A 14,095-nucleotide genomic window follows, 5' to 3' on the forward strand; every position below is an offset into this window, starting at 1 on the left:
GAACATCTGGAGGTCTGAACATCTGGAGGTCTGAACATCTGGAGGTCTGAACATCTGGAGGTCTGAACATCTGGAGGTCTGAACATCTGGAGGTCAGCAGCAGCGATGGGAAGGTTCTCCTGACCCAATCAGTCTCACTTCACTGCCTGGTTTAGACCCTCGTCCACCCAGACTGTCCACTGCATTGCTAAAGCATAACTATAACTTCCTCAGCCAAAACCTTTTTAAATGTCACGTTTCACTGAGCTGGACTTCCTCTTCCATTGAAAACACCTGGTGTTTCACTTCTCCCATGGTGGTGTTGCAGGCGATGGGGTTCCAAACGATTGAAACTTACAACAGACTTCTCTGCAGAAGAAAGACCTCATTTCTATCGGTAAAGGTTGTGGTACCTTTTCCTCCTTTGTGGGAAGCGCCATGTTGGGCACCATGATGAGCAGCAGCAAGGCCCAGACCACCACCGTCAACAGCCAGGCGAAGCTGGACTCCTGCAGCCGCAGAGAGCGCGCCGTGTGGCGGTCCTGCAACAGAACAGAGGCATCATACCACAGTCAGACACAGACGGTCCTACCTGAATGTCCTGCTCTACCTCCAGGTAGCGGTCTACGACGATGAAGGCAAGGAAGGCAATGGATGCGTAAAGGCTGATGTATATGATGACGCCGCTGGCCTGGCAGTGGAACACCATGAGCTTCCACGGTGCTTTCCCGAGGTCCTTCAGGATCTTAAATGGGAGGGCAAAGAGCAGCAGGATGTCGGCCACAAGCAGGTTGACCAGGTAGACGTAGGCGCTTTGCTTCTGCTGAGACACAACCAAGACATCCAGAATGTCAAATTATACCAGAGAGTAAGTAAACCAGGGATCTGTGAAACACTCAACTACTCCATAGTTACGTCCAGGTACCGGATTTTCCGCACTATAAGGCCTTCAATGAGTGGAAAACATTTAAAACTTTTTTCATATATAAGGCGCATAGAATAGACGCTACAGTTAAGATCGCCACCCGTCACTTTGTTCTGTCCTCTACTAATGTGGATGTATAATAAAGAAATGGTCCCCAGGACTTTATACAGTAGCTGCCCCAGTCGTTGTTTCACTCACGGTGTTGTGATATTGTGCCCAACTGCATTCTGGGTAACAGACCAACCGACACGCCGCCGCCGCCGTCTCTGTCTGCCCCAATATTGGTCCATATATCAGCCGCACCGGATTATAAGCCGCACTGTCGGCTTTTGAGGAAATTGAAGGTTTTTAGGTGCCTTATAGTGCAGAAAATACGGTTCTTCACTCCGTGGAGGTCCACACCTGCTCAAAGCGGACGTCCGCCGGACACATCTGTGCTAAGGTCCATTTTTACGATTGCGTACTGTGTCGCACAGTAATCTGTTGGGCGTGACACAGTGTTCACATCTAACTCTTTGTGTGACAGTGAACTGATAAGGTTAACACTCAGCGCAAACGGTCACAGGACACTCATTAGCTGGACAGCCACTGCAGTGACCACACTGTGGTGACTGCATTGGTGGAGAAGACGGAGGGCTAGGAGCAAAACTAGCTCATCAAACTTGTTAGTATCCACTTGAATTGTAGAAAATACAGAAATGTCGGTACGCTCAACCATGAAATCTCAACCACAGTGTACACGGCTCACACGGCTACATACTCAGGCACAGCATGCCTGAGTACAGGGCCGGATCTACCGAGAGCCTCGCCACCCTGCTGCCACCCAGCTGGCGACTATGAATTTAATAAATAGTTATGGGAAGTCGGACATTATGAATCTCTTTTTTCTGACAACATTGAATGCAACACAATGTAACCTGACACCTACTGCTGAGTAGCGGAAAGAAGGACAGAGAACGAGGCAGCAGCATTGATATGTGTATATGTTACTGGACTTTATGTGATTTATTATGCGCCATTGCTGTCCATTGGTCAGGAATATCGGTGGTCAGGAAAATACTGCAATCACGCAAAGAATCTGAAAAATGGACGAAATGTTTAGCGGTTAATTCAACCCTATGAATTAGATAATAAGGGCTTCAGATTTAACAGGTGAGGAAAAAGTTTTAATTTGGAGAAAACATTGAACAAGTGAGCAGTGGGTCAGTTATGCTAGCCTAACTGTTGCTAGCCTAACTGTTGCTAGCCTAACTGTTGTTAGCCTAACTGTTGCTAGCCTAACTGTTGTTAGCCTAATTGTTGTTAGCCTAAGTGTTGCTAGCCTAACTGTTGCTAACCCAGCTGTTAGCCTGCTACTGACTTTGATAACCTTAGCATGTGCTGCGCAGTTCGGTGTGTTTTGGTTCCGTTGGCACTAAACAGGTCAACCCGCCACCACGTCATCAGTAGAGCAGCTGTTCAACCACAGCTGTGTTCAGGCAAAAACTTAATAATCACAATATTATTGTGATTATAAACACTAAAGAGAAAAGAGGCCTCAGTTAAGATCCACTGTCATGATTTAACAATAAGAAAATGGCCTCCATGTGGGAGGAACCACTGCTGACCCAGAAGAAAACAGAGCTGATCCCACCAATGTTCTGAGGATCTTCCAGGAAGGTTCTGGTCTCAGAACCAAAACACAAAATTAACATCTTTCTGAATACTGACCAAATATTTGTCCATTGGGATCAATAAAATCTGTCCAACTTGTTCTAGTTGGTATCAGTGTCTATAGAGACACAGCAGGAGGATGACTGAGAGAAATGATAGGAAATCACAGCTTCAAGACGAGACCTGCTGTCCCACCTGAGACCTGCGGCTTTGGACGAACCCCCAGACGGACAGCAGGCTCCCAGGAAGGCCCACGGCGAAGATGAGGATGTAGAGAACGATGAAGGGGCCCATCTGGTCGTTGACGATGCACGAGTTCTCTTCACCTGCTCCTGCAGGGGTGGTGTTGGAGGAGCGGAGCATCGTGGTCAGCTCCATCTGACTCTACAACACACAGCTTCCTGTTTGCTTCATCACACAACGAGGAAGAGGAAGAGGAAGCAGGCGTCTTGTGGGTTTCTTCTTCTGCTGCATGCAGCTTCACTTTCTGCTGGAAGAGATCACAGCTGTTACACATCTACAGACGATGAAGGCTTGATGACGCCTCATCAACAACCGTTAAGAGAGAAGGACCTCGCTGCAGCAAACAGGAAGGGGCGGGACGGACCGCTGTCAGTCTCAGACATTATTTGGAAATGGGACCATTGTGTAACACTTACGATGTGATTACGGTGCTGGACTCAGAACAGGGTTAGGGTAGGTTCGGCTACGGGAGTAGAGAGGTGCATCAATGACCACCGACCAGAAAATAAGTTTAAACTGCCGGCTTATTATATTAGTAGAAAAAAGAAAATAAACAACAATTATACAAACAGTTTACATACAATGACACAAATTCAATACAAAATAGTTCCCCTGTTTCTTTAGAATGATTTATTTAACCCCTTCTTTGAAATTTAAACCTATTATTAGGTATTAAAGGATACTATTTATTTAAACCTAGGTTATGGTTCTATTTAAGTTCAGTTTACACTGTTAATCTACTTAATTTACAGTTTGTTTTAATCTTTTAAGATCTATTTTAGTTTAGTGCTCTTTTAAGAAGTTAAAGTTTTTAATTTCCTGTTTTAACCCAACAATAATTTTACATCCCACATTGTTGTAACAACAGACACTGAATGTGGTTCAAAGGAAAAACAATAAAACACAACAGACACAATCCAGCCAAAGACCGAATAACTTCAAATCGATCTTTTCTCTCTGATGACCCTGAAGGGTTAATCCCGTCTCTCTGCTGTTTCAGCCGGTGTCCAGCAGAGGGCGCAGCTCCTGCTGGACGGCCACAGGGCTCCTGGGTTCCGGTCCGCCATCTTGTTTCTCACTAGCGGAATCCAACTCAGCAATCGACTCGGAATTTCCCGGTCCAATTTCCAGCAGAACCTCAAAAAGGCCTGGTTTAGTAACCAACAAAGCTTAATAAAAGTTCATTTAACTCCGCTTGGTCCTGAATAAAGTTACATACTCGCTAGGTTGAAAGACGCAGAACGTTCCTTCTCCAAAAATGGACAAAATGTGTTTTAATCGTCGATTTCTTTAATCTTTTTCCTGTTCACAGATCAACTCTCTTAGCTTCTTTGCTTCTTCTTCGCTCTCTCTACTTCTTCTTCTGGCGCGAGAACATAGCAATCCGGTTGGCTGGAGCTAGTCACATGGGCTACACGTCAATGTGACCCTTCAGAATAAGAGATTTATCTCACACTTGACCTTTTAGCTGCTGACAAAATAAAGCTGTTTTATGCAGATTTTTAACCAAATAAAATAACATAACATGAAATACAACACTTATGTCTGTAATTATTACTTTTTATATTTTTAACTGTTTTCAGACCTTTTTATTCTCTATTTATTCTCCTATTTATCTATTTATGTCCTGTTTATCTATTTTATAGCTATTTGTATGAAAAGGCTTACAGTTGGTGAAGATTGTTAACCTCCGGAAGTGAAGAGGGCGCTATTTCCTATACTTCCGTTTTTATTTTCTTTTGAAATCTGATATATTTTCATCTAGGAACGAGTTTCACTCTCAGCATGTATTTGAACTTCTTTCTTTCATTTACTTCAGTGCAGCTCACAGTTTTTAACAAATTCTGTAGCTTTCTGTGTACTTCTAAATCTGCTCCTTAGTAGCATCTTTTCGGGCCTGCTACTGCCTCTAGTGGCGTGGGGGAGGTAACACAACTAATCTAATTACAGTAGTAAATCAGAATACCGTAGGAAATAGCGCCCCCTTCCCTTCCGGATTGGAATGGTCCCATTTCCAACTAAGGTCAGAGACTGACAGCGGTCCGTCCCGCTCCTTCTGTTCGCTGCAGCGAGGTGGACTTGCGTTAACAACTGAATGAAAATGGCTGGGATAACTTACTACCAACGACTGATTACACGTATCTGGGTATAAATCAAATCTGAGATCTGAGGTTTGTGGTGAATCGTCTCTAAATGAGTAAAATGAATTAAATCCAGCCGGATGTTGGTTCTGCTGGATCATGGATCAACAGCAGCGGGTCTCATCCTTTGGTTCTGTTGAGGTGACTGATTGCGAAGCTGATGAAACTGGTTCCGCTAACAGGGACTTCCTGACACCTGACGGTGGTCATGGTTCCCCATGGCTAATGGTGTCGTCAGCAGTAATGGCCGCCCTCTCCAACAGTTTGGAGGCGTTCTGCTGCCAATGTTCCTCATGGTCATAATCCTCCTGAAGGCTTTGCAGCTTCTTCTGCTTAAACCCTGAGATGGAGCCTAAAAACATGTTTAGAGCTGCTGACTGAAGAGTTGATCTGAAGCAACCGGATGAACTCATTTCACAGCAGAATCAGCGTCTCGATCATCACATCTCTGCAAACCTCAGACGCCTCATCACCACTTTCTGAAGGTAAATCAGGTCAGACATGCTGCAGGTAAATGAAGGTGATTACAGCGTCTGGGTAAAGTCTTCACAACTTGCATGGTTTACCTTTTTTATTGACTTTACAAATAAATATATAAAAAAATGTCAAGGTGACCAAATAGTCCAGAGGTCCAGTCAGTTAGTGCCAGAAGTCTCTGAGTGAGAGGAATCACCTGAGTGCAGTGGGAAGCTGTGCTAACACTAAATCACAAGTATTTAGCTAAAGCTAATGCTAGAGTGCTAAGCTAGCACGGTATTTAGCAGAAGCTAGTGTTGGAGCGCAGCGTTCAGTTCAAACTATAAATGCTGTTGAAAGGCTGAACCCTCAAGCATCCATTTAATCTGGACATTTATTTGCTTTACATGTTTATGATACATGTTTTAGGATGTTATGTTTATACATTGTTCTCATATTTGGTCAAATTAAAGTTTACTGAAGATTCTTTAACAGTTGAGAACCAAAACTTCAAACTTTATTCCACTGAAAGTTGACAAAACAGCCAAGAAAATTAGAATTGATCCTTAAAAGTTAATTTAAGGGAAACTAAGTGCATCAAATGTTTTCAAGGTTAGCAAAAGCATCAAAGTGTTGAGGTAAGAAAGAGGTTTGCTGGTAGAGGAAGTGAGCTGACCGCTGCTGGACGGGAGTTTTCCCAACGGGAAGAGACGGACGTTTATGTCTGGATTACATATTTTATACTACATGCTTTTATTTTATGTTGTGCTATTTTAAATGATTATTTAAAAGCCCATCTAGTGTCAAACGCTGTGAATTGCTGCTGTCTTCAGTTTGTCCACGTCGATGTGAGTCTGTCAGATGAACTTCATAAGTCAAATCAGTTTTCACTTTGAGTTTATCATTTGGTTTTAAAAGGCGACGAAGAGATAAAACTCTTTTTAAAGGCACCGCAGATGACGAAGGTGTGAAAACCAAGCAGATTTCAGATCAGTTTCTGCCGAAGGAAGAAGAAGAAGAAGTGAGGAGAGTCTGACAGGAAGCAGACGGAGCCTCTGTGGTCTCAGACGAGCTTTTCGGCACGTCGAGGTGAAACGGAGCGTCTCCTCCTCAAACATGGCCGCTGAAGCGCAACGATCAGCCATTTTCCAACAGTGACGCGTCTTCATGCAGGCTGTTCCAGACAGCCGTGGGTTAAAGGTCACCAGCTGAGAAACACTCATTCTGCCCGATTTCTCATCACTGTCCCACTCGCTCACATGGCCTTTCCTGTCAGGAAGCCGTCGGCTGCTGCGTGTCAGACAGGCGGATGATCTGAGGCGACGAATCGGCTCAACAGAAACGGGTTTAGTTTAGTCTCATCAGATCAAAATGACGGTTTCTCTCAGAAACGTCTTCACTAAACTGGAAGTGCAGGAAGTTTTCTAAATCTGAAAAACTCTCCAGATTCAGGAACGTTTGTAAAAACTCCCTCACTCTGAGTCTTCAGGTTGAAACCAGCACAGGTTCTGCTTCAGACACAGACTGACGCTAAAATGATCCAGAATTAAACAGAGAAATGAGGACAAGATGGCTGCTGCAGGTGAGACGGCGGCTTCATGTTCATCCCTCTGCGCTGCTCTGAACGTTCCTTCATTTGGATGTTTTTATCTCTTCATCACTTCTCTCTGTACAAACACATCTTCACACACCTCCTAATTTATGCTCAGGTTCCCAGAAACACATCATTGACGTCCAGTCAGTGAGCTGAAGTCCAGTTTGATGAAACGTCACCATTAAACCAGTAAACTGAACTGGTTCAGTGATCTGATTGGTTGAATGTTCATTGGTTAATGTTTCTTCTTCCTGGACCTTCCAGGTTCCTCTGCCGTGTTTTTCGGTCAAGGTTCAAAACCTTTGCATTTATTTGCATGTGGAAATGAACCTTCAGAAACATGTTAAAATAATCACCAGAGTGAGACATCTGTCAGAACAAACTGCCCCTCCGTTCTCCTTTTAGACTCTGAGCCTCGTTTTAACATCCGATCTATTTTTGATCTCAGCAGAGACAAGTTGGACCTTGTTTACCTGCTGATCCGTACCGTCTCTGGGCCTCAGACCACGGGTTGGGCCCCTGGGAGCGTGGCCCGGTTCTCCTGGGTGCGTTGGGTTCGGTGCGCTGCTGCAGATTGACTGCTGCAGCAGCGGAAGGTGTTTTCCTGTATGAGAGTGAGCTGCTGTCGTCAGTGTGACCACAGACCCTGCCTCCTAACACACACACACACACACACACACACACACACACACACACACACACACTCAGGTTTTCCCTGATGATTTACTTTCAGGTTGATTCTCTTACTTAAATGTCACAGATTAGGTGTTTGGATGATGACGTCATATTTATCAGAAACTGATTGATATGCGTTTCAATGAAGGAGCAGGAAATGTGTGGTCCTGTAGTTCCTCTCATGGTCACTAGGGGTCCTCAGTGCCTTTCATTTCACCTGTGATCCACCAACCAATCACCTTCCAGGACAGACTCTTCCTGTAGTTTAATCCATCCCTCCATCCATTTTCTTAACACCCTTTTTCCCTCAGTGGGGTCAGGAGGTGCTGGTTCCTCTCCAGCCAACGTTTCGGGCGAGAGGCGGGGTCACCCTGGACAGGTTGCCAGTCTGTCGCAGGGCAACACAGAGACACACAACCATGCACACACATACTCACACATAGGGGCAATTTGGAGAAGCCAGTTAACCTGACAGTCATGTTTTTGGACTGTGGGAGGAAACCGGAGTACCTGGAGAAAACCCACCATGCACAGGGAGAACATGGAGACTCCATGCAGAAAGACAGGGAATCGAACCCAGAACCTTCTTCCTGCAAGGCAACAGCTCTACCAACTGCACCACTGTGCAGCCCATGTAGTTTAATCTTCATCAGTAATTCTCTGTTCTTTAATTATTTAGATTTTCTGCTGTGATAAACTGTTTGGTTCTCCAGCTGCATCTCATTTTATGACCTTCATTCTGAACTGAATGAATGAATGAATGAATGAATGAATGAATGAATCTTCCAGAAAGTTTTTATTAACAATGATGAAAACACTAAAACGTTGTAAAGACATTTGAATGAAATCCCATCAAAGTTTTCCTGATAAACAGACTAAATGTAGATAAATAAACATATTGCACACAGATATGAATATTTCCAGAAATTAACTCTTAATTACAGAAATCATAGTTTTAAAAAACTTTATATGTTTTCTCAGATTATCTTCATTTGACATTAACAATAATCTGATAATCTGACATTTATGCCAGAGCAGAAGAAAACAACAAGGGTGTAAATACTTTTCCTACATTCGCTCCTGTTTAGTCGACCAATCAGACGCGAACTTTGACTCATTATCAAGAACTCTTCACATTTAAAGGGACCAGTGCGACTAAACCTCAGGAAAACAGGATTATTGGATTATTGGGAGATTATTAAAGAGATTAGGAGTGTTGAGCTGTGGCTCTGAGGGAAGAGTCGTCGTCTTACGATCAGAAGGTTGTTGGTTAGATTCCAGTTGGGCACTTAACCCCAAACTGTGCATGTGTTCAGGACGTTCATCAGAAAAGCCGTTTTTGTTGAAGCCACAGATCTTCATGGACAAACCTGGAAAAGCAGCAGCTGCTTCCTTTTCTCAGCAGAAACTCAGAGAAACGATGTGATAGGGATTTTTTGGTATTATCATTTTGTTGTTACTTTAGTTCATATTCAGTCTAATGTTAGTCAGTTTAAAATGTTCACTTCTTTAGTGTGTGTATGAACTAACCTGGGGGTCACAGCTGCCTGTTCATCTTCAGGTGAAACAGTTTGACCGAGATTTGAACCGGGCTCAGATCGTAGATCAGATATCGCATCTGGAACTGGGTTGCTAGTTGTTTAGGTAAATTGTTTTACGACCTTTGCTGTTTTTCCTCTGCTGTCTATCTTGCCTATCCTCCCTCTTTGAAGTTTGATAATAAAAGACAAGCTGAACCCAAAGATCTTCAGAACGCTCTGTGAACAGCTCRGAGGAGCAGTTGATAGAGTCTTCTCCTTTGCAAAGGCTTTGTCATGAAATTCATATACGTTGTCTGTGGTTCTTTTATGTAGGTTCTAGGAAAATACCTATCACGATGAGCTGCAACAAAGTGATTCCCAAAGAGACGTTTGATGAAACCAACCATGCAGATGATTAGCTTGTTATGATTAGCTTGTTATGATTAGCTTGTTATTAAAAGCAGCGGCTCCACCACCAGATTCCCAGGCACACGTCCGTGTCAGGTCGGCTACCAGTCCCTCCGGACGTGATCCAGGGTTCATGACCGTCTCTGAGGGTCAGAACGTAGACGGACCAGTAAATCAACAGCTTTTCTCTTTGGCTCAGCTATTGTGTTTCTGCAGATAATTCACATCAACTTGAAGCTAAGCTAACTAGCCTGCATGTGACATTCACACCGTTGAACCTTTGGTCAGGGACGGTCAGTGAGAGTATCACCTTGGCCTCATCACAGCTGCTGTCTAAGCCGCTAACGGTGCTAACGGTGCTAACAGCGCTAACGGTGCTAATAGTGTTAACGGTGCTGACAGTGCTAACGGTGCTAATGGTGCTAACAGCGCTAACGGTGCTAACAGTGCTAATCAGACTGCATAGCGATTTCATCAGACGCTACGCATGGCCGTGATAAACAGGAAGTAGAGGTTGCTAGCTAACTGGACCACACATCTCAGATGAATGAGGACTCTTCCCCTACAAGCTTGGACTTTGAAATATTCCTGAGCTTTGTGTTTCTGGTGAGGCACACCGGACCAGTGGATGGGAGAATTGGACCTTATTCTGTGTTTCCACCTCCCCTCTGGCACATTAACTCAAAAACCACCTCAAGCAAGATAAAAAATGATGATGGGAAATGAAGGATTTTGGATTTTGCTGGTCCAACCAGCTTTTCTGCTGTGATACTTAAAATGAGCAGAGCTGAAACGGTGATGGAAACACAGACCTCTGATGGACTTTTGGACTCGCTTCATTTGAACCTGAACCACCTGAAACACGAGTGAAACAGCCGAAGCTTTAGAAAGATTCTGGGAGACGCTTAAAACCTTGAAAGTCATTGGTCGACACTAAACAGTCAGCATGACTCTGCTGTCAATTTCAGTCAAATAACTGAATAAAGTCCCAAAAATGTGTTGATGTTTATGAGATTATATGATGCAACTTATTTAACTGGACCATGTTTGAGAGCCTCTGTGTTCTTCCTGTTCATAAGAGGATGTTCAGGTTGAACTATTAAAGGTGAAGATCAACGACTTCCCTCCACTGGCGCCAGGTTCAGGATCTGTTGGGGATTCAATGACTCCTGTAAGATGGATTTACAGGGATTTCTTGAACTTCCAGTCGGGATTTTCTGACATTGGTAAAGGTCGGTTCAGGAGCTTCTACAAGACGCTGGTTTGCCTGGTCAGCGAGATGACTGACAACTTCCTGAGGTTCCTGAGGGAGTTCATCCATCCGTCGCTGCTCCGCCTGTCGGCGGCGTCCGGCTGCGTCGGACTGTCCGTGTTGTTGGAGACCCGCCTCATGGTCATCTGGGCCCGGAACGCCTTGCAGAAGATGAAGTAGATGAGCGGGTCCAAGCAGACGTTGAGGACCGACACCAGGACGGTCAGCTCCTTCAGGTAGAAGAACCACCCTTTCCAGGAGCAGATCAGCTCCTTCATGAAGGCGTAGGGAAGGCGAATCAGGTGGTAGGGGACAAAGCAGATGCAGAAGACCGAGACCAGAACCAGCATGTTCCGCCGGGACTTGGCGAGCTTCTTGGAGTTGCTGGAAGTCGACTGATTCTTCTGCGCCTGCGCCAGCCTGCGGGAGGTGCTGTGGTAGAACCAGATGAGGCTGATGAGGACGGCCACAAAGATGGCGGCGGAGCAGGTGTGGATGACCTTGTAGAGGAGTCTGAGCTGATCGCTGTGCAGGACGTCACAGCTGACCATACCGGGCAGATTCTCCTGACCCTTCTGGGTGATGAGGGACAGGATCACGTAGGAGCTGGTCATCGTCAGGAGGAAGCCCCATGTCAACATGGAGATGATGTAAGCGGCTCGGGCCTTGTGGATGAAGTGATTTCCCAAAGGATGGACGATCTTCATGTACCTGCAGGAAAAAGAGCCGTCATAGAGTAAAAACCCAGTGGGACTGATTCCAGCTGCCGTCTGGGTACAAACTAGGCTGAAGTTTGGGGTTTTTGGGTCAGGACTTCCTGTTACAGACAAAAACCAGCCGACAGTTTAATCAAAACGGAAAGCAGTGGCTCTGGAGACCGACTCACCTTCAGGTCACCTCAAAGGTTTGGTCTGTGTTCGTCATCCGAAAACGTCTGGTTTAAACCACACTTTATCTACAAAAACTATTCAAAGTGCCTTCATATGAAACTGGCAGATGAAGCAGCAAGAAACATTAAGATCAGACAAGAAAAAGATGAGAGATAAAAACTGGCCGAAGAATTACATTAAACAAATAAACAGTCATTTATATTACAATCCATTTTGAAGGTTCTTCTCAAGTTTGGAGCAAATGAGTTATATTTGTGCTGTAATTCCACTAGAGGGCAGTAGAGTACAGAAAGCTTCATGTTGAAGCTCAGAACCATCTGACATTGTTGGTGTCAGACCGTTTAAAAGAGGGAAAATGGAAAATAAACGTATTTAAAGGAGCTGAGGTTCAGATCTGGACTCGTTCCTGGAGGCGTCGTCCCGATGAGACGCCGCAGGCAGAACCAGCTGAAGCAGGATTGGTCTCCACCACCTGGTTCCAGGTGAGGAGTGGGAGAAGACCGATGGCTGGACGGATATGAAGCATCAAAGTTTAATCACAACGTCACTGAAGGTTCAAAACCGAAACCCGAACATTTACCACTTCTCCAAGTCCAGACGGTCAGACCAACCCGAGCACAGAACTGGCACAAACACACAATCTAAGGATTTACTCCGTCAAACCAGCAAAAGAAATTCATGGAGACAGAAAAAGACAAAACCTTCAAAACGGAGAAGATTGTTCAGATGGAAAGTTTCAGACGAAACTCTGAGGCCCTAAAGGTTGGAGCAGGAAGTCAGATGGTTTCAAGATGGAGATAAAAAAGGAAAGAAAAGAAATACAATCAGGCGACAAGAGCCACGTCTACCACAACTCGAAGGCAACTGAGTTTGAAAGAAGCTGCAGAGATTAAAACGTGCGTAGAAATCAGCAGAAACAGATTATAATCTCTGCTTGGACTCATGTTCAGAAAAAGCCAGACAGGTTCTGAGCTAACGACGCTTCAGACATCAGGATTTTTCTGTCAGAGTTTTAACCTCTCAGCTCTCATGGATACATTTTAAAAGGTTTCCTTTCAGGAAGGAGCTGGTGGCAAAGCCTCTTGGCTCAATCTTAAATTAACATCTTCATGTTGTGACTAAACTGAGATCAGGAGGCTTCGCATTCCTGAGCGGTTTAGACAGAAACAGGGCTGAACTGATAACGAGTGGAAAAGAAAAACCTCCAGGAAACTAGAAGCACTTGAAAAACTTTCCATTGATCCTCAGTTATTTCAGTTATTCAAATTAGTTTCATAGTTTTCTCTAAAACCCAGCAGAGCCTGGAGCTGCTGGCCTGCCACCGGACTTTCCCTCATGGCAACAGGAAAAACAGGAAGCTGGACCTGGTTCTGCTGGGTTCTGGTCCAGCAGAACCAGAACCGGGCTCCTCGGTGCATGCAGCCATTTCATACCACAGCTCTGAGTCTTCAGACCAGAAAACATTTCAGCTCTACAGCTGAACAGCAGCCTGCAGGAAGTTAGCATGAAGCTAACCCACATCCTGAAACCCTCTCCTCGACTGTCAGTGTGTGAATCTCATGTTAATGTGGCCACAGATACGTGCAGAAATGTGCAAATTTAGCACAAAATGCTCCGGTTAGCGGTGGAGGAGGGAGGCCTGCCACACCAACAAGAAACAGGAAGTAAACAGGTCCAACCGGCCGTCGGGCTCAGACATGTCCCGGCTACGTTTTCATATTTTCTTGTTGTTCTTTACATGGCAGTGATCTTGTTGCCCTGGCAACAATCAGATGTAAAATGAACTTGTGAGAACAGGGAAGTGAAAATGTCCGAGCTGAAGCTGTTCAGCCTCTCGGCTCTAATGAATCAATCAATGACCTCACAGCTCAAACAAGCCAAGACCGATAAAACCGTCTCAAACTGCTGACCGGACAGATTTTAAAACCTCTGATTTCACCCAACCTGAGTCAGAAGGATGTCAAACAACCTGCCCACATTTTCCTGGACTCCAGATGTTTGAGTTCCAGAACCGCTGAGTAAAATGACCCACGTTGTTTTCCTCTCATCACAAAACACACAGCGGCTCAGCGGCTCCCCTCCTCCCGGTGGGACCTGAACTCCTCACCAGGGAGGCGTCCAGGAGGCATCCTGACCAGATGCCCGAGCCTCAACTGGCTCCTCTGGACGTGGAGGAGCAGCGGCTCTACTCTGAGTCCCTCCCGGATGACCGAGCTTCTCTCTCTAAGGGAGAGCCCAGCCACCCTGTGGAGGAGGAAACCCATTTCGGCCGCTTGTATCCGTGATCTCGTTCTTTCGGTCATGACCCAAAGCTCATGACCATAGATGAGGGTGGGAACGTAGATCGACCGGTAAATCG

The 14,095-nt window shown here is 45.1% G+C and overlaps 2 protein-coding genes across 6 annotated transcripts in view; both read right to left on the reverse strand.

Annotated features, from left to right (window-relative positions):
• gpr171 (G protein-coupled receptor 171) overlaps nt 1-7,571 on the reverse strand; it is a 9,811-nt gene extending 2,240 nt beyond the window's left edge. Inside the window, exons 1-5 of one of the 5 annotated variants that reach the window (XM_008402030.1) lie at nt 4,020-4,316; nt 3,217-3,263; nt 2,753-3,047; nt 590-799; nt 393-521 (exon numbers count right to left, since the gene is read on the reverse strand). In XM_008402030.1, the coding sequence (XP_008400252.1) occupies nt 393-521; nt 590-799; nt 2,753-2,935 (522 nt within the window). In that variant the 5' untranslated portion in view covers nt 2,936-3,047; nt 3,217-3,263; nt 4,020-4,316. Of the gene's footprint in view, nt 1-392; nt 522-589; nt 803-2,752; nt 3,048-3,216; nt 3,264-4,019; nt 4,317-7,464 lie in introns of those variants that run through there. The other 4 variants (XM_008402026.1, XM_008402028.2, XM_008402027.2 and 1 more) reach the window with 4 other exon arrangements.
• Nucleotides 7,572-9,356: 1,785 nt separating this feature from the next.
• Nucleotides 9,357-14,095, reverse strand: part of LOC103460051 (P2Y purinoceptor 14-like) — a 14,257-nt gene continuing 9,518 nt past the window's right edge. Inside the window, exon 4 of the mRNA XM_008402031.2 lies at nt 9,357-11,557. Within this exon, the coding sequence (XP_008400253.2) occupies nt 10,843-11,557 (715 nt within the window). The 3' untranslated portion in view covers nt 9,357-10,842. The remainder of the gene's footprint in view (nt 11,558-14,095) is intronic.

The sequence above is a fragment of the Poecilia reticulata genome, unplaced genomic scaffold (genome assembly GCF_000633615.1).
Source record: "Poecilia reticulata strain Guanapo unplaced genomic scaffold, Guppy_female_1.0+MT scaffold_159, whole genome shotgun sequence".
Lineage (NCBI taxonomy): Eukaryota > Metazoa > Chordata > Actinopteri > Cyprinodontiformes > Poeciliidae > Poecilia > Poecilia reticulata.